The sequence below is a fragment of the Sander lucioperca genome, chromosome 21, assembly GCF_008315115.2.
Source record: "Sander lucioperca isolate FBNREF2018 chromosome 21, SLUC_FBN_1.2, whole genome shotgun sequence".
In the NCBI taxonomy this organism is placed as follows: domain Eukaryota; kingdom Metazoa; phylum Chordata; class Actinopteri; order Perciformes; family Percidae; genus Sander; species Sander lucioperca.
This window is the reverse complement of record NC_050193.1, coordinates 10,139,989-10,163,574: the sequence shown is the minus strand read 5'-3', so window position 1 is coordinate 10,163,574 and position 23,586 is coordinate 10,139,989. Positions and strand designations below refer to the sequence as shown.

At 39.4% G+C, this 23,586-nt stretch overlaps 1 protein-coding gene and 2 long non-coding RNA genes across 3 annotated transcripts in view; 2 read left to right on the top strand and 1 right to left on the bottom strand.

Annotated features, from left to right (window-relative positions):
- Positions 1-5,940, top strand: part of mosmoa (modulator of smoothened a) — a 26,146-nt gene extending 20,206 nt beyond the window's left edge. Inside the window, exon 3 of the mRNA XM_031312679.2 lies at positions 5,573-5,940. Within this exon, the coding sequence (XP_031168539.1) occupies positions 5,573-5,757 (185 nt within the window). The 3' untranslated portion in view covers positions 5,758-5,940. The remainder of the gene's footprint in view (positions 1-5,572) is intronic.
- The window catches only part of LOC116059530, a 25,839-nt gene extending 18,554 nt beyond the window's left edge, over positions 1-7,285 (bottom strand). Inside the window, exon 1 of the long non-coding RNA XR_004107321.2 lies at positions 7,169-7,285. This is a non-coding gene — a long non-coding RNA (uncharacterized LOC116059530). The remainder of the gene's footprint in view (positions 1-7,168) is intronic.
- Positions 7,286-21,422: 14,137 nt separating this feature from the next.
- On the top strand, positions 21,423-22,449 carry LOC116059647. The gene is made up of 3 exons (XR_004107347.2): positions 21,423-21,520; positions 21,906-21,976; positions 22,152-22,449. It is a non-coding gene; the product is annotated as an uncharacterized LOC116059647 (long non-coding RNA).
- The last annotated feature ends 1,137 nt before the right edge of the window (positions 22,450-23,586 follow it).

The following is a 23,586-nucleotide window of genomic DNA, read 5'->3' as shown; positions in this document are numbered from 1 at the left end:
TTGCTAGCATAGCCTGCTCCATCGATTTTAATCATCTGTCCATTGTAAATCTGACATGTAATAGGAGTGCATTGCTAAATCAGAGGACTACTCTTTTAAATTAGGTTTCTCTAAAGCAGGGGTCTTCAACGTTTTTTAGGCCAAGGACCCCTTAGCTGAAAGAGAGACAGAGCAGTGACCCCCTACTACATAGCCTGTATTGTATACAATTGAGTTACTTATTATACTGGGCCAGATTTATACATCATATTTTAATATCAAACATGCATACATACATGTAGAAGCACAGTGAATCCTTAAGCTCAAATATATCTGTGAACGGCTACCATGGCAACCTTACCTTGATTAGTAAAGCCTATCATCAGTGTTGTGTAAATTAAATGTTAGTTTTTTACACGAAAAGGCTGATTTGCTGAAAGCTGAAGTTGTTGTATTAATGCTAATTTTTTTTTTACTTTCAAATTCAATAATTTGGCCCCCCCTGCAGTGACTCTGAGGACCCCCTACGGGTCGTGAAATGTGTTCTATAAACTTCTCTAAGGGGGACAAAATACAAAAAAGATGAAAGCTGGTTGATTGCTGTTGCTGGTGGAGCTTCCTTCAGCTCTACTGATGTTCTTCTCTCTGAAAAAAATCAATTAACAAAATTTGTTTCAGTCGGCCACAGTTCAAACAAAAACAACCTAGGTGCACACTAAGTTTGTAATCATGCGTCTGACGAAGGTTTCTATCAGTAAATTAAAGCTCTTATGTAACATCTAGTGGCAGCTGTAGGAAACTACAACAACATCAGCATATGTGTTGCTTCCTCCAGTCTTTCATGTTTGTCTTGACTTTAATGTAGGAAAGTCTATTTCAGGATTTAACTTGCAGCGAGTAAACGGCTAGATGTTGCTGTTTAGAAAGCCTGAAATCCGATCACGGATTTGCACCTTTAAGCATGTAAGGACATTTAAACAGTGTTAATCAGCCTGAGTTTGTTCTAAGGAGCTTATTTATGGTTCATGGAGAAACATTTACTGAAACTAATGCTGCATTGAAGTGGTGTCAGAAATACTGTAAATCTGTGGTGAGCTCAAGGATAGTACTTGATAATGATACAGTTTTACCCACAAATAATTGCCTAAAGCCACACAAAAGCATGACTTCACTAACTTCAAGGCTGACATTAAATCATCTACCTGAGGAATGCTTTTTAGAGATTTGCCAAAACATTTGACTGCGGACGAATGCTGCCTACAGGTAATATCAGAAGTATTGTAATTTAAAGGTAGAAATACATAAACAACCCAACAGAATGGCAAATGTAACATGTAAAGAGTGAATTCTTTTGAGTTTTCAGTACCGAGCTATAGACCTTCTAAACAACTGCAGCATGCATGCATGTGTGTATCTCTTTTACAAACCCCAATTCCAATGAAGTTGGGACGTTGTGTAAAACGTAAATAAAAACAGAATACAATGATTTGCAAATCCTTTTCAACCTATATTTAATTGAATACACTACAAAGACAAGATATTTAATGTTCATATTGATAAACTTTTTTTTTTTTTTGCAAATATTCACTATTGAATTTGATGCCTGCAACACTTAAAACTCTACCATGCTGGGCGCCTGGGTAGCTCACCTGGTAGAGCACACGCCCATTTATAGAGGTTCACTCCTTGACGCAGCGGCGTTCGACTCCGACCTGCAGCCCTTTGCTGCATGTCATTCCCCCTCTCTCACCTTTCATGTCTGTCCAAAATAAAGGCCTAAAATGCCCAAAAAATTATCTTAAAAAAACTCTACCATGCAAAGCAAAAGCCATATATCAACAATACCCAGAAACACTGCCGGCTAGGGCTGAATGATACATCGAATTTTCATCGTCATCGCGATATGAACTAGCGCGATGAACACATCGCAACAGACAGCCTGACACGATGAATAAGGGAAAACATTTTACACAGAGACGACGCGAAGCGTAATACGTCTCCATAGCAGCAGGCGGCACTGCTCTGTATTGTTTCCATTAACAGTCTGATTATTTCACAGAAAATGAAAACCGGCAGCTGATTGGACGAACGCGTCACGTGGTTCTTTTTTCTCCGGAAATTCACAGCCAGACTGTCATGGCGTCTCGTTCAGAATACGATCTCATATTGTACTAAAATAGTTCACCGAAACGTGTTTCTGAAAACATTTTAAGAGAGAAATAGGCCGTGCAGTTGCTGAATCTGTCTTCATTTCAGATCAACAAAGGTCAGTTTAAAAGATTTTCGTTGAACGTTAATTTCTTATAGTTATAATGCCTCATTTATGTGTAATTTGTTCAATAAAAGCATGTCAAAAATTATCTATTTGATTTCTTTATTCAGTGGGAATAGGCTATTCAATGTTTAGGTTCGCAAAGAACCTATTAAAACACTAAGACATGGGAACAGTATAGCGAACATTCACATTTGAATATTTATTGCAAGTCCTATTGTCATCGCAATATTAAACAATGTTATCGCACATCGCAGCTTTTCCTCATATCGTACAGCCCTACTGCCGGCTTCTCTGGGCCCGAGCTCATCTGAGATGGACTGATGCAAAGTGGAAAAGTGTGCTGTGGTCTGACAAGTCTACATTTCAAATTGTTTTGGGAAATCATGGAAATCATGGACTTCATGTACTCCGGGCCAAAGAGGAAAAGGACCATCTAGGTTGTTATCAGTGCAAAGTTCAAAAGCCAGCATCTGTGATGGTTAGGGCTGGGCGATATGGAGAAAATCAAATATCATGATATTTTTGACCAAATAACTCGATATCGATACAGCAACGATATTGTAGTGTTGACTATTGGTGCTTTCACAAAATATTTACACGATGAGATTTTTGATAAATAATCATCAGTAATGTGGATATAATGACTAAGTGGGGAAAAGGCAAATAATAGAACAGTTACAACAGTCTGGTAAGTTCAGAGAAAGTACATCACTTTACTGTAATGCAGCCTTTAAAACCAGGAAAAGACAACACTTATGCCATATTACGATATCCAAAATCTAAGATGATATCTAGTCTCATATCACGATATCGATATAATATTGATATATTGCCCAGCTCTAGTGACAAAGGGGGTGTGTTAGTGCCCATGGCATGGGTAACTTGCACATCTGTGAAGGCACCATTAATGCTGAACGGTACATACAGGTTTTGGAGCAACATATGCTGCCATCCAAGCAACTTCTTTTTCAGGGACGTCCCTGCTTATTTCAGACAAAGACATGGCCAAGCCACATTCTGCATGTGTTACAACAGCGTGGCTCCGTACTAAAAGGGTGCAGGTACTAGACTGGCGTGCCTGCAGTCCATACCTGTCTCCCATTGAAAATGTGCGGCGCATTATGAGGCTCAAAATACGACATGTTGAGCAACTAAAGTCGTACATCAAGCAAGAATGGGAAAGAATTCCACCTACAAAGTTTCAAAAAGAAGTGTCCTCAGTTCCCAAACGCTTAATGAGTGTTGTTTAAAGAAAAGGTGATGTAACACATGCCCCTGTCCCAGCTTTTTTGGAACGTGTTGCAGGCATCAAATTCAAAATGTGTGAATATTTGCAAAAAAAACAAAGTTATCCGTTTGAACATTAAATATCTTGTCTTGGTAGTGTATTCAATTGAATATAGGTTGAAAGGTATTTGCAAATCATTGTATTCTGTTTTTATTTACGTTTTACACAACGTCCCAACTTCATTGGAATTGGGGTTTGTTAATTGTGTGTGTATATGTAAGGTTTTGTATACAGTACATGGTGTATTTACAAGGTCATACTTGAACACAGTGCGTATTTGTTTTTCCTGAAACTCTTTTTTTGTTTTAAGATTATTTCTGGCCTTTTTTTAACATTATTTGTTGGTAGATGTGGACAGGAAACATCAACATTTCAACATATTAATAGGGTTCTTGTACAGTTTGGGCCGACCACATATCTCATGTAAGTACACAGTAATGCTGTCTGCATTTTAAATTCCATATGCAGCAATACAGTGGGACAGAAAATGAATAACTTAAGAACTTCCCTTTTTAGTAGAAGCTCCTCACTGTCACACATATTATAAGTCTATAGTCATAAGTTTAAAGTTATTTTATTGCAATCACTTGCTTGTGGTAATATGCAGCACACATAATGTTGGTTATTATCTATACAGTCATGACATCACTTCCTGTCTCGCCTCTGTTCCACTAGCTTCTGTAACTCAATGCAGTCGCTCATTCAGCTTTTTTTTTCCATCAAGCTTTATGAAAAATGAAGTGTGTTGCTGGGGTTTACTTTCCATATTTTCATACAAATTTACAAGCAAGAGACTGTGGGTACTTATGCTCTCGTAACTTGGTTTCATCCATATCCATACGTTTTCGCCAGAGCTTCACTTTTCGTCCTGCTGTGATTACAGACGTGTCCGAACTAACCACAGACTTGAGACAATTACCCCTAAAAGGTCTAAGGTCTTATGGAAAATGGTGTTCATTAAAGGTTGATAAAAACCAGAAATATGAAATAAACAATGATATTTTGCACACAAAAAAAAACTACCATGCTTTTCTTGATCTACGAAGTGATCTACGCGGCATGCTGTTGCATGAAATGCTCGGTTCCATGGCCGTGTTTTTAGTTCTTAAAGTAGATACAAATGTGGGATTGTGAATGGAATGAGGTGTCTTACTTCTGGAATAGAAGTCTCTATACGTGACAGTTACAGTATATCTGCCAGTGCTGGTGGAAAGTTCCCGCTTAAAGGCATACTATTAACTTTTACGTTCCCTCTTCGGTCCCCCTACAGGTTGCCTCATTGGAACTACAGCAACCTATAGGGAGACCGAAGCGGGACATAGTATGACATAGTATGCCTTAAGCTTTGATAAAACTGATCTTGGTGTAAAATGTAGGGCTTCCCCAATTGCTGGTGTGGTGATTATAAACTGAATGTCATCCACAATGTTTTGAGCAACTGCTCTTTTTGTCTCCTCTTCTAATGAAGACATTGTTGTGAAATGAGCAATGAGTCTGTCATTTCTACACTCAAAAAAGATGTACTGCCAGATTTTGGTTTGGCTGAGTAACTCGGATGTGTTGCTTGATATTCTGTTACTGTATATTTGTCAGAATAATGTGTTATCTACGGCATGTAACATATCTTTTAATGTTAAAACATAAAGGTTAAATGCCATTTAACAGAAACATTTTGTGTCACAGTGCGTTTGACTGAGTCTCTCCTCTTCCTAAAAAACATAAGGGTCTGCTTTGTGTAATTGCTTTCTCAAAGCTATTTGAAAGGCACTATTGGAGATCGCTAATGAACTTGCTAAAATCTAGTTCAATTTGAGCAGCCTATGCTTCCTGCTCAAGTTGAGTGAGTTCATGCTTAGTTTTCTGCACCTTGTGTAGAGAACAAAGGCTAAAACGATGACTGAGGTCGGACCTTCTTTTGTGTCCCATCTTTTATTTCTTTTGTAATATGAGGTGTCTGTACAGAATCATAGGATATTTTATGTTTAAGTGTACGGTAGGCTAACATTTTCTCTCTCACTCCTTCCTTCCAGTGATCCTGTTCTGCATGGCGGCGCTCATCTTTCCCATAGGCTTCTATATTAACGAGGTGGGAGGCCAGCCGTACAAGCTGCCCAACAACACAGTGGTCGGCTCCTCGTACGTGCTGTTTGTCCTCTCCATCTTCTTCACCATAGTGGGACTTCTGTTTGCAGGCAAAGTTTGCCTCCCAGGCTGAAGGACTCGACCATGCTCGCCTCTGGACCGACACAAGAGGCTCTGAAAATGTTATGGGATTTACACAAACACACAATGACTGAAAATCAAAAACAACAAACTCTGACCAGAAGCCTGAAACAGGGAAGTCTTTGATTATGTGTCAAGGGGCCGCAGCACCGCAGAGTACCTAACGACTAAAAAATGACAACGAACAAAACACTAAAAGGGGGGACATGGGCACAAAGGGGTGAGAAAACGGACAGCCGAGGTTGTCGCAGCACCGTGCCACTGTTGATTTTAAATATGGCTGTCTCTGTTGTTGCTCTGTTGGAAAAGGGTGCTTAATCTGCTGCTGTCAAGGCAACTGCGGCCACAGTGCTGGCGCACATTTTTTGAGGACCACTTCAGCCACTCCTTGACTTGACCCCCGGCCGCCCTCAGCACACATCTGCACCGTCACGACTGCTCCTGTTGCTATTTTTGGCTTCTCTTAGCTATTTCACTTGTGTGTTTTTCTGTTGTACATTTTGTGTTCTTTTTTTGTTTTTTTTTTGTGTTTTTTCCTTCCAACCCACGCAGCCTTTTCGCTGAAGTAGCTTGAGTGTAATTGAGGTTCACTTAACCGAATCCTTGAAGGCAACTTGGGGCTTTTCTGCCAGCTTGGCTTTAGAGCAGTGTATATTTTCGCCTGTCACCTCGCAAGGCCCCAGGTGTGTGGCAGGGGAGAACAGCTGTGAGCACAGCTGTGTGGCCCAGCTCACGGGCTGCTGTGGACGAGAGGAAGGTGCAGGTGTGCCGCTCTCCAACCAGCTGCAGCTCAGGAGCAGGTAGCAACGAGGGGTGACCTCCCTGGGCAGCAGAACAGGAAGTACTATAAAGGAGAATGCCACTCAATGTAAGACCTTGCAGTATGCCATTTAATTGCTAAGCTAAACCCATGACACTGATACACATCTTTTGCCAATAACTAGAAGACTGAATTTAGAGAATAATCATCTAAACATTAACACACCTCTTGTATTTGTAGTACTAATTGTGTTCAGTACAGCCACAAGCACAGTGGCCTTTTCAGAGTATTTTTCAAAGGTGTTATATCACTGTGGTGTTACATTTTCGAGGAGTTGCGAATAACCCATATATCACTTATTATAGCAGACAGTATTGACTTTTTAGTAGAAGCTGAAGTTACATTAAGGTGTGAAAATAGCATGTGAATGCTAATAATCGGTGGTATTCTCCTTTAATGTTGGACGGGAAAGAAACGAGCCAGGGGATGTTTTTGTCTTGCTTTGTACAAAAGTGGAGGCACAGGGACTGCAGGTCAGGTCCATGCATGGGGCTGTGCCTCAGTGTGCTGCTTTTGAGGCCTGTGAATGCAAAACACACACACATACACAAAACTCTCTGCTCAAAGTAATGGTCTTTTTTACACTACTATCTCAGAAATTAGTTGGGTTTATTCATAAATATTAAAAGTCCATTTACAGTTGAACTTAACACAGCCATCCCTCAACTAAATTGTTTTCTAGTTTCCGCATATACAACAATTTGGGGAGCATACAACCTACTGACACGAAGATCGTGTGTGTGTGTGTGTGTGTGTGTGTGTGTGTGTGTGTGTGTGTGTGTGTGTGTTGAATCAGTCATGGAGCGCTGTCGCGAAGTCTTATAGTTTTGCTTTGTATTTCTGTTTCCTGCTCAGCTTTTCTTCCTCTCAGTCTGATGTATACTGCTAACTCTACACTCTGCAGTCCGTGCCCTCCCTGTCTTGGTTGGTTCAGTATTGTGCCATGACCTGTTTTTGTTTAACAATGTACAGACACACAAAAGGCAGGATTTCTGTATTAGGAAGCACTGTGCATTCAACAGTATAGGAGTACAGAAATAGAAGCACCACAAATGTATAAAAAAAAAGAGAACTTCTTACCTCATTGTTTTTGTTTCTGCTATTATTTTCTAATGGCGGCGATGTGTGCCCTCTAATTTGTCTCTTGCCTTGATCGGATGTCTTCACATAAAGCCTATGATCATAGGAAATTATTTATCACTGAATAAAAAGAGGAAAAATGTGTGTGTGTGACTCTGACACAGTCTTTATTATGCTTATATAAGGGGATGTGAGTGTGAATCTAATCAATAGCTGAGATGATGGCTAAAAGAAAGCAGATAATTTAATCAGAGAGAATCTCCATAACCTATTCATCTTAAAAGCAACATGCTACTTCTGCAGGATGTGACCCAAATGTCCTTCTACTCCTACTTCATTAAATCTGAAAAAAACCTATTTCAAGGGCAGACACCCAGGATGCATCAGTGCAAGACCTATCTCTGTTCCCAGAGTGCATCTGTTTAATGCTGTTAAGTGGCCTTGAAATCTATTTTTAGAATTGTTTATTATCTGGGCTAAGGTCCATTTAAGTCTGTCATTTTGAGGCTTTTAATTTGCACAGTAAGCATTTCCTTCAGAATAACACCTTAGTTTATATGACAACTGATCATGTGCATCACCATCATAGTTTTGAGCACATGCTCTGCAGCAACGCACACTCTGAGTCTGCATTAAAGCGTTTGTGACTTTGAAAGCTGAAAACGTTTCCAGAGGATGTGCAGTAGTTGCACCCTTTATGTAGACCTTGCTCGATTGCCAAAATTATTCTATTATTGAAAGACTGGTGGCAGCTACTGGCTTTGCTTTTGATTGCAACTTAACCTTCAAACTGTCAGTTTTTCAGGAATTTAAAGACTTATGTTACCTTTTAGACAAAGTTTTGACTGTTTTTAAAGTAATAGCTTAACAGAGCTTATTTGCTTACTTACTTAGATGAGAAGATCAGTACCAATGTGTCAATCATCCCCCCTTAAGTTTAGCAAGGAAGCCAATAAGCAAACTGCCGAACTATTCCTGTAAGGCTCATAAAACCTGCTGAAGAGAAAACATGAACATCTTTGAAGTTGGAGTTCTTAGTTGTTTTTCTGCAGCATTAGCCCATCAGTTTATGGCCTATCTTAATAAACATGTACGGCCTTCATTCCTTCACTAACAATGCACTACAACAGTTCAAACTCAGGATTCTTCAAGAGAACAGATTTATCACACTTTACACAAATAGGCACAGTGAGATCTGAAAGCGAGTGTTCAGTTCTCAGCACTACCATGAATAGGTTTTTATTCATGTCTGTCATGCATTCAGCTGGACGGGTCACTTTCATTTACTTGTCATTTTCTCACTGTCGGTGTGCAGCTGAAGATGAGACAGCACGACTCCTCTCAGGGCTGCACCTCCATTAGCCTCTCAGTGACTTGCAGCGCGGAGTTGAGCATGAGTAGTGTTTCCATTTAGGATTTTAGAAGGTCACGGTATTTCGGCTCAGCGGATCACATCAGTCACTGTGAAGTTTTACCTGTTAAGGCATCAGAATCTGGTTTATTGCCAAGTAGGTTTTTACATATAGGGGAATTGCCTTTTTTTTGGTCACAATAAACATAGTAAGAGAAAATAAAAATAAATAAGTACTACAAGATAATAATCTTAAATATAAAATAGAAACCCAAACTTTTAATGCGGCATTAAGAGGTTACAAGCAGTCTTACTGTATGACAGATGACAAAGTGCTTCTCATCTCTACCTATTCATCAAAGCAAAACACACTGCATGAGCAGAATAAATACATTTGTATTAGTTCTACTTAATGCTCCTGACCTGCAGTGGTTTCTTTGTTAGCTTTTACCCAAACCTCCATTTTATATTGTATCTTGCCTCACAGAGTGTGTATAAAGTATCACCCTGCATATGTACTGAGGGGACGAGTCACTGTACAAAGGAGGACTCACAGTTAAGGCTGTTAGACTTGATTTAGTCGGGCCCCCCTGATCGGCAGCAGATGCTTAATAGTGAGTTATTGGAGGACAGATCAACACTGGCAGATCCCAGAACAGTTCTCTGCAGTCCAGATGGAGGTGAGACGTTTCTTTGGCCCAAAATGCTTGGTTATAACTTGGTTTGCTAAGAAAGTAACGTGCACTCTGCTTTGCCATTAAAAATGAAGTAGATAATTAGCTATAAAAACTTCCACAGTGTCCCCTTCTTAATTTGCATTAAAATGAGCATTTGCAAGCCTGAGTGTTGCAGCAATACACATATAATACACTATGTTGATGGTAATAAACTGGACAGATAAGTGCTTCACTATCAGACTTCAACTAGGTTTAATTAAGAAAGTTCTCAGTTTTACAACTGACTGCAGTGCATTACGATGAATTGTTGCAATACGACTACTATTGGCTGATTTTTCCTGTGAAAATGTTACTCTCAACTGCTGGGAGCTTAATTTGCCTAATGAGACATTATCAAGCAATGATCCCTTTCTAATATTGTGGAAATGTCTGTCGTTCAACAACAGTCTGCCCTCTGGACTCTTGCTCTAGTTTGTATAAGACAATAAGAAGACAATAAAAGAGATTCAAGAAGAAGCAGAAGAACTGCTCTGGAGGAATGACCCGAGAGATAAATACTAGTTGTGTGTACTTTTTTGGCATTTCCAGCCAAGGAACTTCTTTTTCTCAGCACCAATTATTTATATTAAGCAGATTTACCCAAATAAATCTTCTGATAAAAGCTGCTGTGTTGTCATTTGCTGTATCACATCTCTGCCAGCTGCTATTGGAATTGAAGACAGGCAAAAATATCTTGAAATCAATACGTGATAGAACTGACTCTTTAAACACCTACGTGCAGAAATCACTCCTGTTCGGTGCTGCACACACTGATAGGTGCCTTAACATGACATTGAGTTGTGTGGGTGGAAGAAGCGGTGAGAGAATTTATATTCCTATATTTTATAAGCAAATGTGTGTATGAACCCTGTGTTCATGCTTTACAGTGGTGTCCTTCTGCCTGCTAAGACAGATTATTGTGTCAGCATGCTGCCAAGAGCACTTAGATGGAAATATGGCTGCCATCTGTTCTCGTCAGAGGCTGCTCTAGCTTTCTGTGCTCCACCTGGACCAGATGATGAAATCTATCTATCTATCTATCTATCTATCTATCTATACCAATTTACGAGCAACGCTTTGAAAACTCCCCTCCAGACATTTTTTATGACATAAAAATACACTGCTTGGAATTATTATTTGTCTATTGTGTTTTGTTTCCACAGAAACTTAAATGAACTGGTTACACATTCTTAAAAATGTGCCTACTTTGACTTATTTTCGCTTATTTAAAAAACTATGACTATAAGTAACTGCTGGACACAGGGTCTATCCTACTTGTGTGTTTGCACAAGAGGCTGCAAGTTTCTACATCACCCTTGATTTACAAGTTACGTACTGGAACTGGATTGTCTCCAAACTAGTTGTGATGTCACAAAATGCTGCTGGTACGTCCACGTTTAAACTCAAATTTAAAATGAGAACTGAGAAACTTTCCCCTTTTCAGCAGACAGCTTTCTAGTGCACATACATCATCCTGCACAGTGAGATATCAATAAGCAAAATAAATGTTCATAGTGGATGGGGGACTTTAAAAAAAGACCCTGAAATATGTTTTCAATTACATGCAGTAATGAATTATCAAACTATAAAATACTGATTGAGTATACTTATTGATTCAGAGCTTACTCTCCTCTTAGATGCTGTTATTAAAAAGACTAGACATTCTTTATAGGTCCAAACTCCAAACATTGTTTTTCTTGTATGTTAAGAAAAGGTTATTTTGCATCATGCTGATATTGTTTACTGTTTCGAATGCATTCATTTTAATTATCCAGTTTATTGGACGCAGCAGCTTTTACAGCCACACCTACAGTACTGCATATCTTCTGCTGTTGAAAAGGTCTATGTAAGCAGTATACTCATTGCATTCAAAGTGATGTGAGACACGCTGGTCTGAGGGCTCTGGGATGCTTCGCTGGTGCTAACTTTAGCTACCTTCAGTATTGATCGGTCAGTAGGTGGGAGATAGAGGCCCGGCAGAGGATGCAGATGTTTCCTCCCAGACGGATGTCTGTCTGCTGCTCGTCAGCATCCGTCACACAGCAGATCTGCTGCTGAGGCGAGAAACACAGAAACAAGACAGGAAAATTAAGTTTGAGGAGAATAATCACAACAAGACAAATTAATGCAATCTATTTGATTACAATGTGAGCAGTGCTATCACTGTTTGGGAAAACTTGATTTTTGAACGTGTGTTTGCAGACATCAGGGTTGGCATACTTAGTCGTTAGTCGTTTTTGTCAGATTGAATTTAGTTTTTAAAATGTTAGTAATTATGCTCATTTCTTTTAAGTTCTTATTTTAATATTATTAGTCAAGGTGGTATTTTCTGAAAAGAAATAATGATGGAGATGAACTCTCTTTTAACATCTGCGTATGAACAAAAATACAATTATTGTCACAAGAGAAAACTGATGTTCTGAAATGGCAACATTTTAACACCTTGTCTTCATCTTACTGTAATGTTAAAGCTGCATCAATCCATATTGTCTATACTTGCAATGGATCAAATAATAATGTTTAACAATGTATAATGGAAAAGGGATCATTCATAGTGATGAACCCACAGGCAATTATCACCAACTCTCCTCGGCTTCGCAGCATTTTAGTACATTTCAACTCTTGTTTTGGTTTCGTTTTTTGGTTTCGTTACCTATCCGGCACCAAACTGCAAACAGAGCAAGTTAGCGACTAGCTGGTGACCATAGCTTCTTCCACCACCCCCATTCACTCTGCTTTGCAGCTCCAGAGTTAAATCTGCTCCACTGTGTCTCTTTCTCTATGTTGCTTTCATTTTTGGAACAATGACATTCAAACAGCTGGACATCCTGCTCTGTCACCGTGTATTTTTTTGACAATAACAGGAGTGTGCACGAATAAACACAAATACATGTTACCACCACACGATAAACACTGGAATGCAAAGGACATCTGCTGGCACTTAGGTGTACCCGAGTGTACAAACAGATGCTGCTGAATGCACACACACACACGCACACACACACACACACACACACACACACACACACACACACACACACACACATACGCACGTGCAACCCCCCCCCCCCACACACACACACACACACGTATGTCTGCTGTCATATGAAGCTCACACAGCTGCCACAGCAGTTCTAACAGAGTGCACCTGTGACTGTGTGTTTGCAGTCAAAACGACATCCTGACTGTTTACAGCATATCTGAACTGTAACAGGACAGACAGAGCAAGAGAGTCATATTTACACATTGTCTAACTTATTATATAGTGCTTTATTATTGAAAATATTATATATTGGCTGTAGTGTTGAAATGAGTATTTTTTGCTGTGTTACACGTGAAGCGTCTGGAAAGGAAATGTTTCGTAAAACATTCTGTGGAATGTAAACATCTGACCGAAACTCATTACAGTAATTATCAATCAATGATCATTTGCCAGTTATTTATATTACCCAGGTTATCAGTAGGTATAATGTCAAAGGTCAAAACGTCAGCCTGTCCACATACTTCACTGATTGTAAGCTAGAAATTGATCAATAGGCTTTTCAGTGTAACAGATTAGAGTTTTTTTTCCTCCATCATTAGCATACCGAATGTCACAAACCTTATAATGTTATATCATATTTTGAGTGATTGAAAGGTTAACACAGCCCAAAAAAAAAATCACAAAACAATATGATACTGGACATGAGTCCGATTTTTTTCTTTTTAATTTAAGGCAAGGACTATTTTGCTTCCGTAACATGTCTTCTTTCAGTCAGATTTCTTTAGATAATTGTGTTTATAAATAGCAGTTTCCAATAAAAATGTATGGCATTTTACAATACATGCAATACAATAGCAGTTTTCTAAAAAATAAATTAGCACTAACACCAAACTTTCTAGTTTGATATTATGAAGGTTTAAAACAAAGGGGTTTATTCAAATATCATTCATAGCCTGATTTAAATAACATTTTATTCCAAAAAACATGGCTGCTGACAGTATTTTCTGACTCACTGAGTAATAAAAAGAAAAGAGATATCCAAAATTCCCTCTATGAAAAACCTTTGACTGTAATATGTCAACAAAATAAAGCAAGACTTTTGAACCTGGCTTTTTCCAATGTTCAGATTTCTGTTCTGGAAATGCAAATTAACACATTTATATTAGATAATACCTCATTTGCATGTTTAAACATAACATTTCAGAAAACTAAAAGAATAATTATCTTATTGTAAGTGATGTAACTGTGGAAGTTTCATTGAGATATCTATTAGTTAAAGCTATAGTGCGTAGTTTCTGTCGCCCCCATGAGGAATTAATAATAATAATAATAATAATAATAATAATACATTTTATATGTAGAGAACTTTTCATTGAAATATCAATCCCAAAGTGAGTTTAAGAGCAGGGTAAAAACAGAAGCAAACCAAAGAAATAAAGATAAACATATAAAGAAAAAACAAGGATTTACGTGAAAACTTTCTTAAAGGTGCTCTAAGCGATGTCACACGTTTTTTAGGCTACAACATCTTTTGTCACATACAGCAAACATCTCCTCACTATCCGCTAGCTGCCTGTCCCCTGAACACACTGTAAAAAACGTGGTCTCTGTAGACAGCTCAGGCTCCACAAACAGCAACAAAAACAAACTGCGCCAACCTGCACCACCAAACATAACAAACAGTGTTCCAGCGTTCCAGACAATAACCGACAAGAAGGATTTTGGGGTGGGAGTTAGTGCGCGGAAGCATGGAAGGGAGGGGACGGGATGAGGAGGAGGGAGGGGCGAGCTAGCCTCAGTTTTGTTTGATAATACTTTGAACGTCAACAAGAAGTAACGTCACCCAACATCGCTTAGAGCACCTTTAAAAAGAAAGGTCTTTAGGGCCTTCTCGAACGAGTCAGTGGTTTTTGGAGCCCTCAGGTGGTCTGGGAGGGAAATCCACAGGCGAGGAGCGGCTGAGCAGAAAGCCCGATCCCTCATGGTGCGGAGCTTGGTCCTGTGGGGTAGAAGAAAGACTTTGTTTCCAGAGCGGAGGAATTCTAAGTAATGACAACAACACTGTCGACGCGTCCACATGATAAAACCCTTCGGTGACTGCGCACGGACAGTAATGAATTCCTCCACTTCTTTGTAAATAACAGAGATGTTAGGGCAAACATCTCACCATCACTTTCTCAGAACTCTGCCTGTGACTTGTCTCCTGCTCATTCTTGGACCACTTTTAAACCTGTGACATTGCATGTCAAGGTCCTCCCTACATCTCTGACTTGATACAGCTTCATCCTCCCACCCGTAGTCTGAGGTCATTAGGTCAGAGGCTATTAGTGGTTCCCCACACTCATTTTAAAACTAGAGGGGATCGATCATTCCAAGCAGTGGCTCCTAGGCTGTGGAATGACTTGGCTCCCTCTCTACATTGTGTGAATTCTGTCGAATCTTTTAAAAAGCAATTGAAGACTCTGCTATTCAAACAGGCTTTTAGTTAGTCAAGGGGTTTTTATGGTTGTTTGTTTTGTTTTCTGTTTGTATTTAAACGTTCTTGTTTTTTAATTTGTCGTATTGTATTACATTTTATTGTGAAGCACTTTGCAATTTTTATCTGTGAAAGGTGCTATACACATAAACCTTACTTACTTACTCCCCCTCCCCCACACAGTTGAAGGTAGCTCAAGGAGGACACGGAGGATTAAAAAAACATGATGGACTCTTCAGAAGAGGTCATTATCTTCACTCGAGTTTCTGCGCGGGAAAGTCGCTGGACGCCACAATCTTCTGAACATAGCCATACTGAGAAATACAGAGAGAGTTGTGTGGAGCTGATAGTCTTAATTAGCTCTGTAGCAACTCATTTGGCAACGGCTTGAATGTAACAGACGTTCATTAATATCAAAAAGTTACGCATTAACGCTTTAAGATGTGTACCCTATTCCCTGTAGTGTTTTACTGTGTGTTAACATTGTAAAGTAACAGGATATTTTTGGCTGTGATCACTGCTGTCATACAGTTACCAGAGCAGCAATTGGGGATCTAGCATCCCAGCAGCTTTCTACACACTGACTGATATCATGTGCCTTTTAACATGATCATATCTGCTGTCTTGTGTTTTTTTCATTCATTGATTGAATGGCAATGGATACATTTACAATACACCCAATATTGTCTCAATATAAGTATTAGTGTGAGTGAGCACTGAACAATCAATTTTGGAAGAAAATAAAATCTTGACTCAGGGTCCCCTTACTCTTCCATTTTTTCTGCAACTCATAGCCTTCCTTATCAGATTGAGTTTGTTATGAATGACCATACTCACCTGTTAATATTTTTGTGTTTATTTTGTTTTGTTCAATCTTTTTGTCATGAAATGTTATCAACTCCATAAAAAATGTATAAGAAAGTTTAGAAAAATGCTTCAAACATTGTATTGGTTGTTGATTGTTGATCAGCACTAATGGATGATGTTGTGATTGGTTGCTTCGATTATTTCGATTTTTAACTCTACTTGGTTGGTTGAAAAAATAAAGTAATAAAGTAACATTGCTGACTCATTGAACAAAAGATACACCTGTTGCTCAAGACTAGAATCAAACAATTATATGTCAGTGTGCTCTCTAAATATTCTGTTTAGTAGTAGATTACCCAAATAGACCTAATCCTCCTCTTACTCTCCTCCTTTATTTCCTATGAAGCAGTTCACCTTTACTCCACGAGTCCAATCAGACAAATCTCTTCTGTCAGTCATCATTCCCAAGATATTACTGCTGACACAAATCCCTTCAAGTGAAAGCACCCATTATTCATCAGACAACCTTGTGGTATCCTAAAGAGCTCCTCATGGACCTCGAGGTGTTTGGTATGTTGTTTAACAGTTGGAGCTTGAGGAGAGGCTGCAGGCGCTGCAGTCTCACGGCTCAAAAACCAAGCCTGCGACCAGTGTTTATTTCTGCTGGGCCCCACTATTTATTTTAATGAGGGTATTAATGTCTATTTTGATATGCCTCTTGTGTTATCTTAGATGAGTCATTGGGGACTGTATAGGTACATGTGAGAACAGTCTGTGCCTGTGCAAGGATGGGTGAGACACGTGCACACAACGGAGAGGATTGTGTGTGTGTGTGTGTGTGTGTGTGTGTGTGTGTGTGTGTGTGTGTGTGTGTGTGTGTGTGCGCATGTGTGATAATGTAGGCTTCTGTATCCTGTTGAGCAGAGGAGCTTGTTTCTTTATCTGACGTCAAAAATAGATGAGAATAGACTATGTGAAAGTCTCTTGTGTTATTTATAAACATTACATAATAGGACAGTTCAAATGAAATAATGTCCTTGTTCAGTGTTCAATGTTTTCTGTCTAGTTAGACAGAAATAACCTGGACAGTAGTAGGTTTGTCTGTAGCCTAACTGTCCTGTGTATGTCCCCCAGACTCTCACAGTGTCATGCCAGGGTTAGATAGAGGAGTCCCAGGGAGGAGAGTTCAGGCCCGAAAGAGAGGCCTGGCCTGCTGACATCATTCTCAGTCATTGTCCTGAAAAGCCCTGAAGACTCAAAGAGCTGGAAATAACTTACAGAACTTCCACATGTTATATTTCTACATGCAGGTGTGTCCTGGCACCAAAACTATATGAACATCTCATTCAAATTAGGGATGCACCGAATCCAGGATTCAGGTTTGGATTCGGCCGAATATTGGGCTTTTTGACGGGGTTCGGTTTCTGCCGAACCTTAGAATTTTTTCCGCCGAACAGAACCCTACAGTTGCACTGCGTGCGCTATGCTGGTCGACATAATGTCAAATGGCATTTTTGGCATTCGACATAATGTCAAATGCCAAAAAACATTGTTAGCACAGAGAAATAAACTACCAAACACAAATTTCCTTACTTTTTGTGCTAAGTTTAGTAAGGATGCCAAGTCGTTATGGAGGGAGATGAGAGCTGAGCCAGACTGACGGTCTCTGTCAGGGACGACTGGAGGACATTGCAGGCATTGTGAAAACAAAGGAGGTGACTGTAGTCCTTTTCGTTCTCTCCTTGTCTTTCTCTGCAATTATAAAACATATGCACATGCATTTTCCTTCCTCTTTAAATTTTCCATATATTGTGTTTTAGCTGCAGATAAATGCAGAGTTAAATGTAGGAAGCAGTTCACCTTCTATTCTCTCCCAGTCCTTTGCTTTGAGCCATCAGGTGCATCAGGCAGCTGCTCGGACTGATTGGGCTCCAGAGCGATGGATTGAAAGCTAACTGCCAAATATTGATTGCCTCCAAGCCTCTGACCTTAACAAGACCGAGCTTGGAGTAAAAGCTGTTTGTCCGATTCTGCTACAATATTATCTGTGCTGCTGTTCAGCCTCCTGTAGGGCTTTTGCAAAATATTGACTCAGGGTGATAAAGAGAGCAAAACATTCTGAGAAAACAAGAAAGAAGCTGAACTAATAAGCCGTACATGAAATTAAGAGATCCTTGCTTTCTCACAATATATTTCACATTCTCTGTTATAGAGCTGCTAGGAGCAGGTTTTGTGCCCCTTTTATTCTGACAAAACAGTCAGTCAATGGTTCACCAGCAGGAGCTTTACCCCCCCCTCCCCTCATTTTTAAGCTGTCCTTGAAGCAGCAGTACTGCCATCATCTTTGTCCCAAGCTTCCAATTTCGTCCTCTAAGGAATTACGGGCTTGTCTGTCACTTTCTCAATTGCTTTCTCCTTTCTCTTCAAGCGAGACAGGATGGAAGCAAGCTTCATTCGCTGGACAAATCAGGTGAAATTCATACTGACATTTAACAGTTTTTGTCACTCATCAAAAGCTAGTTTTAATGAAGAAAAAACGTGCCACTGATTTGAGAAAAATTGAGGAAAAAAAGATTCCTGATCGGTCAGTGATTTAGATTCATACAAATCACATAACTAAAACGTCTCTGGTTCAACCAAAGCCGGGTATTACCCTGCATGTCATTCCCCCCCTCTCCTGTCACTTCCTGTTTCTCTCTACTGTGCTGTCTAATAAAAGCAAACTGCCAAATTAATAATAGAGTTGACAAAATTAGAATCACCTCGTATGGGGGCTCAGTGAGAGCTGCAGCCACACGTTGTTTGTTTTATGACTTGTTGACTTATGTATTTATTTATTATTATTTATTTATTTATTATTATTAAAAAGGAGTTAAATTTAGGACATTGTTAAACAAATATACTAGAAATGTCATGTAACTTATACTGTACATGACTCTCGTAGCAATAACAACACTTGAGACTTTGAACTTAAAGTAGCATTCCACCAGTTGCTTGAAGTTCAGTTTACTCGTCATAAGGAGAACTACTCAGCCTATGAAAACACTTGTTTCTTTATCAAGTTTAAAAAAACACACACCCTGATGATGTCACAGTGATGTCATCAGGGTTATTTCAGCTTGGGTTTGCTTGAGACTGAAAGAAAGGTTTTAATAGAAAGCCTGCATTAAAACTGGAGGTGTGGGACTGGAAAGAAGAGGATATAATGAAAGATACTGTTGAGTTGCATTATGGGAAACGTAGGATCCATTATTTTTGGAGCTTGACTCGTACTACAGACTAAACGTCAGGATATCTCGGATATGCTTTTTCAGTCTGCCTCTTGTGAGTCCCCTGACTTTATTGGAAGTGCAATAGTAAATCGCCCTTTAACTCAAGGTCCACTAATTATTTTTTCCAGCACTTTCAATCAAGTCTTTTTATCATCAGTAGATGGAGTTTTCTCAGTTGTCATGGAGATAGTTCAGTTGTCATCATGTCCATCTGCTGAGGATTACCATGAGATGTGATTGATATTGTCTTTTTTATTCAAACACATTCTTTGTACCTGCTGCCTGCATTGCCAGAGACGAGGAGCAGGCTACAGAGGACTGGTAAACGCACTTCTTTCTAACTCTTTTTCTCTTCTAACTTTTTTTGTCATTTTCAAACTTGTAGTCCCCTCAGGCCCAATTGATGTTGACTCAAGTGACATCACTTGAGACAATTTATCAGACTTCATCTTAGTAAGTACAACTTTTATTACAATAACTGAAGTGGTTTTAATGAATGCAACTCTAGTGTACTAAAGTAGGCTACACTTGTTGAGTGCTGAGTATGCTTTCAAAGAATTTTCAGAAAGTGATTTCTGGCTGGCTGCCCATCACCCACGGTCAAGAGTTGGTCTGGTGGCTGATTGTAATTTCCTCTCCTGTGTTAAGGTTGACTGAAGGTCACTGAGGAACACTTACTTTTCTGTCCTCTCTTTTCTCCTGTCTCATTTCTGCAGTGCAGACAGCCCTTATGCTGCACTTTTTTTTATTTATTAAATGTGTGAGTCAGGTAAAAGAGCAGAACAACCCGTTTTTGGAAAGGGTTTAATTAACAGTCAGGGTTTAATCAGTGAATCAGTGCTCCTGTATCAAATGTCCCGCTACCCCCCGCTACCTTTCTCTTTTGGAAAAATAATAGTCACTACTGACATTTATATTTCCTGAAAATCATAACCCCTCTTTAGCTATCTTTCACGCCTATCCTTTGTGTCTCTTAAATGAGCAGAGTAAATGCAAATATCGGTCCACCACTTTGGTCCAGACTGAAATATGTCAACAACTATTGGATGGATTGCCATGAAATAATGTAGGCCGACCGTCATCCATTCCTTCTCAAAGTCTGGTGCTGAAAGCTAATTCTGTCTGAATCTTAATGATTTGCAACCCTCTGACTTTTCCTCTAGCGCCATCGTAAAGTTCACATTAAGTGGTTTGAGTGAAGTGTTTCAACAACTATGGATGTATAGATTGTCATAAAATGTAGGCAACACACATTCATGCCCCCTCACAATGTACTGATTCATTTTTTTATTAGTAATCAGGTCAAAACTTCAGTTTGTCCAATACTTTGATTAATGACCAAATATCTGCAAAACATGTCATTCCCATCAGCTTCAGCTGTATTATGTGTTTAGTGCTAACTAGCCAATGTTGCTGCTAACATGGTAAGCTGAAATGGTGAACATGCTAAACATTACACCTTCTTAACATTAGCATGTTAGCATTGTCATTGTGAACATGTTAGCACGCTAGCGTTAGCAATTAGCTATAGTTCACCTTCACAGAGCCTTTTGCATGGCTGTAGACTCTTGTTTCAGTATCGCTTACTTGGATAAATAAAATTCATCCACTGCTTTGCCTCTCATCCTCCTCTTACTGCAACTTCATTTTTCTCTGTGTCCCACTTTATCACACAAGGGATTTCGGAGAGGTTATACATCAAGTAAAACTAATTGATTTAGCTTAAAATCCTCTCAGAGCATTAGCTCCTCAGGCTGCCTTTTTTCAGGAGTGTGACCTTAAAGCTTCTCCCGCTTCTTAAAATGCTTCTTACAATCCACTTCAATGGCTCATTTCAGCAAGAAATATACCTGCCAACATCAAAATACATGTTGCAATAACTTTCACTGAAGGGTGTTAAAAGCACGGATGTTGGGTAATTACTCTTTTTTGTAACTCGATGAGTTTAAACACAGTTAACAAGTATGATATTATTTGATGACATAATTATGTGGCATTTTCATTACCTGTGACAGCGTGGCACTGGGTGTTAGACCATTTATTTGTACTGTGTAAAGTTATTTTGTCACATTTTTTAAGCTCCCCCTCTCTCAAGAACACATTTTTAGTTTGTCTTTGGTGTCAGCAGGTGTATACTGTTTTCTCTCTTTCTGGCAGGTTGCTTTTCTGCATGACACAAAAAGGATGGCTCCTTTACCCCAAAAAACCTTACACCCACATGGGACTGAGGCCCTGTCACCCAGTGTGAATGTAGGTATGCTGCATGCAAAGTGTTTTGGGGGAGAGGATGTCTGCCTTTGAGGGCTTTTCGTTGTAATTTATCACTCAATATCTCTCCTTCACCTGCTCTCAGCTGTCAAGAATCCAACACACGCTTCCTCCACTTAATTCATCACTCCTAGTATTTTCAACTTATCTGCCATGAAACCCTCAGTGAAGGTTTCACTGGATTTTGGAGCATGTAATTCTGTCTCTGTGTTATTTATTTTGTACATAAACTTACATCCTTAAGAAAGTGGATTTTATCAATTTTATATTTAATCAATAAGTCATCAGCTTTTGTTACTTCGATTTATGAAAGTACGTAGAAGCCAGCGGGAGCAAAAAATCCACTACATTTGTCCATATTTCTGAGAAACTACAGAACCAGAGGACAGCAGACGACCAGGAGCAACTGATCCAGCATCAGTTTTTCAACTCATTATGGTACACTGACTGTGGATTATCTGAGCTGTAATTAAAGAGAACAAAACCATGTTTGACCTTTAAGGTATTCTGCAGTGTTTGGGGCTCATGGTTTAGTCAAATGCTGTTGTCTGGCGCCTCCTGCTGCCCATTGCTCATTTCTGTGGGATTCTTATTCTTATTTCTCTTAATCTAGAGTCAAAGTCAAAGTACACTGTGGTCTTTGGACCAGGACTGAAGATCAAAACCCTTGATTTTCTACAGTAGTATTCTTTTCTCCCAAAGGGCAGATTTGCAACATTGGACTTCCAGGATGCCATGATGTTAAAACACATCTCAGTCCTGAAGAAGCAACTGTCCACTTGTTGTGTCAAAACCAGCTATTATTGTACAGATGATTGCTTATTATGTAAGTATTACTAAACATTATTAATATTATATTCCTGATTATTTTATATATGTCTGCAATGCGCCTTGTGTACAAAATAATAAAATCCAACTGCTGCACAGTAGGCTGTTTGTAAAATTCTGACTCACACACATTTAGCTTATTAGCAGATTTAATGCATTTACATTAGAGCTGATTCAATTAGTCCAAGTAGAAAATTAATTGATTAATAATTTTTGATAATGGATTAAAGGTACAGTAAGTGTCAGCAGTTAGGCTCGTTTGAGATGAGCCAGGCCTGCGCAGAATCGATCATCGGCGATCGCCGCCCAATGCGTGCATGCCGGTTAGATTTGTGTCCGACTTGATCCCGACTTGCTCTTAGTGATGCACACATATCTGTCCCTGAATCTGGGGGACGGAGCTTCTGGGGGGGGGGGGTTTGGCAGATGAGTTCAAATATCAACATTCTTTGCGCAGCATCACTTACTGCACCTTTAATTGGTCAAGTCATTTTCAAGCAATAAGGCCAAAAAACTCCCAGCTTCTTAAATGTAATTTTTTGTTGCTTTTGTCTTAACTGAACTCTTCAGGTGTGGGGCTACTGGACAAAACAAGACGTTTAGATACATCACAACGGGCTATGGGAACTAGAGATAGACATGTTTCACTATTAACTGATATTTTCTAGAACAGCCAGTCAATTTGATCAATTAATCTAGAAAATAACAATCTGACCAATTGATAATTCAAATATTCATTAGAGGCAGCCCCGACTTTACACATAGTCCCCGACTTTACATATTTCTTAGCCTACCTTTCCTTATCTTTGATCATTGCAGGTGCTCGGTCGCCTTTCAGTCTTCACGGTGATGTTCACCTCGGGGGTAGGGTTTGGCAAGGTTGTAGAAGCTAGGTCTGCCCTTCTACCACAGCACTCCTTCCCCTCACCACTGCAGCAGGTCAAACAGGCTGACGGTTCCCTGCTGACTGCGATTCATGGGTGTGCTTGGCAGCATTTAATGAGAGAGTAACTCAATCCTTTTATCACACGAGTGCTGAAACAACAAAGGAGCAGTGAGTTAAGATATGTGGTCATTCATAAAGGAAAATAATCATTCAATACCATGGTGTTCTGAGGGTAGTGAAGCATAAGATATTGAATGATTGTTTTCAGATGTTGTTTTAATGAGCAGCTTGGCCTGGATAGAAAGAAGAAAATATTAAAGGAACACGCCGACTT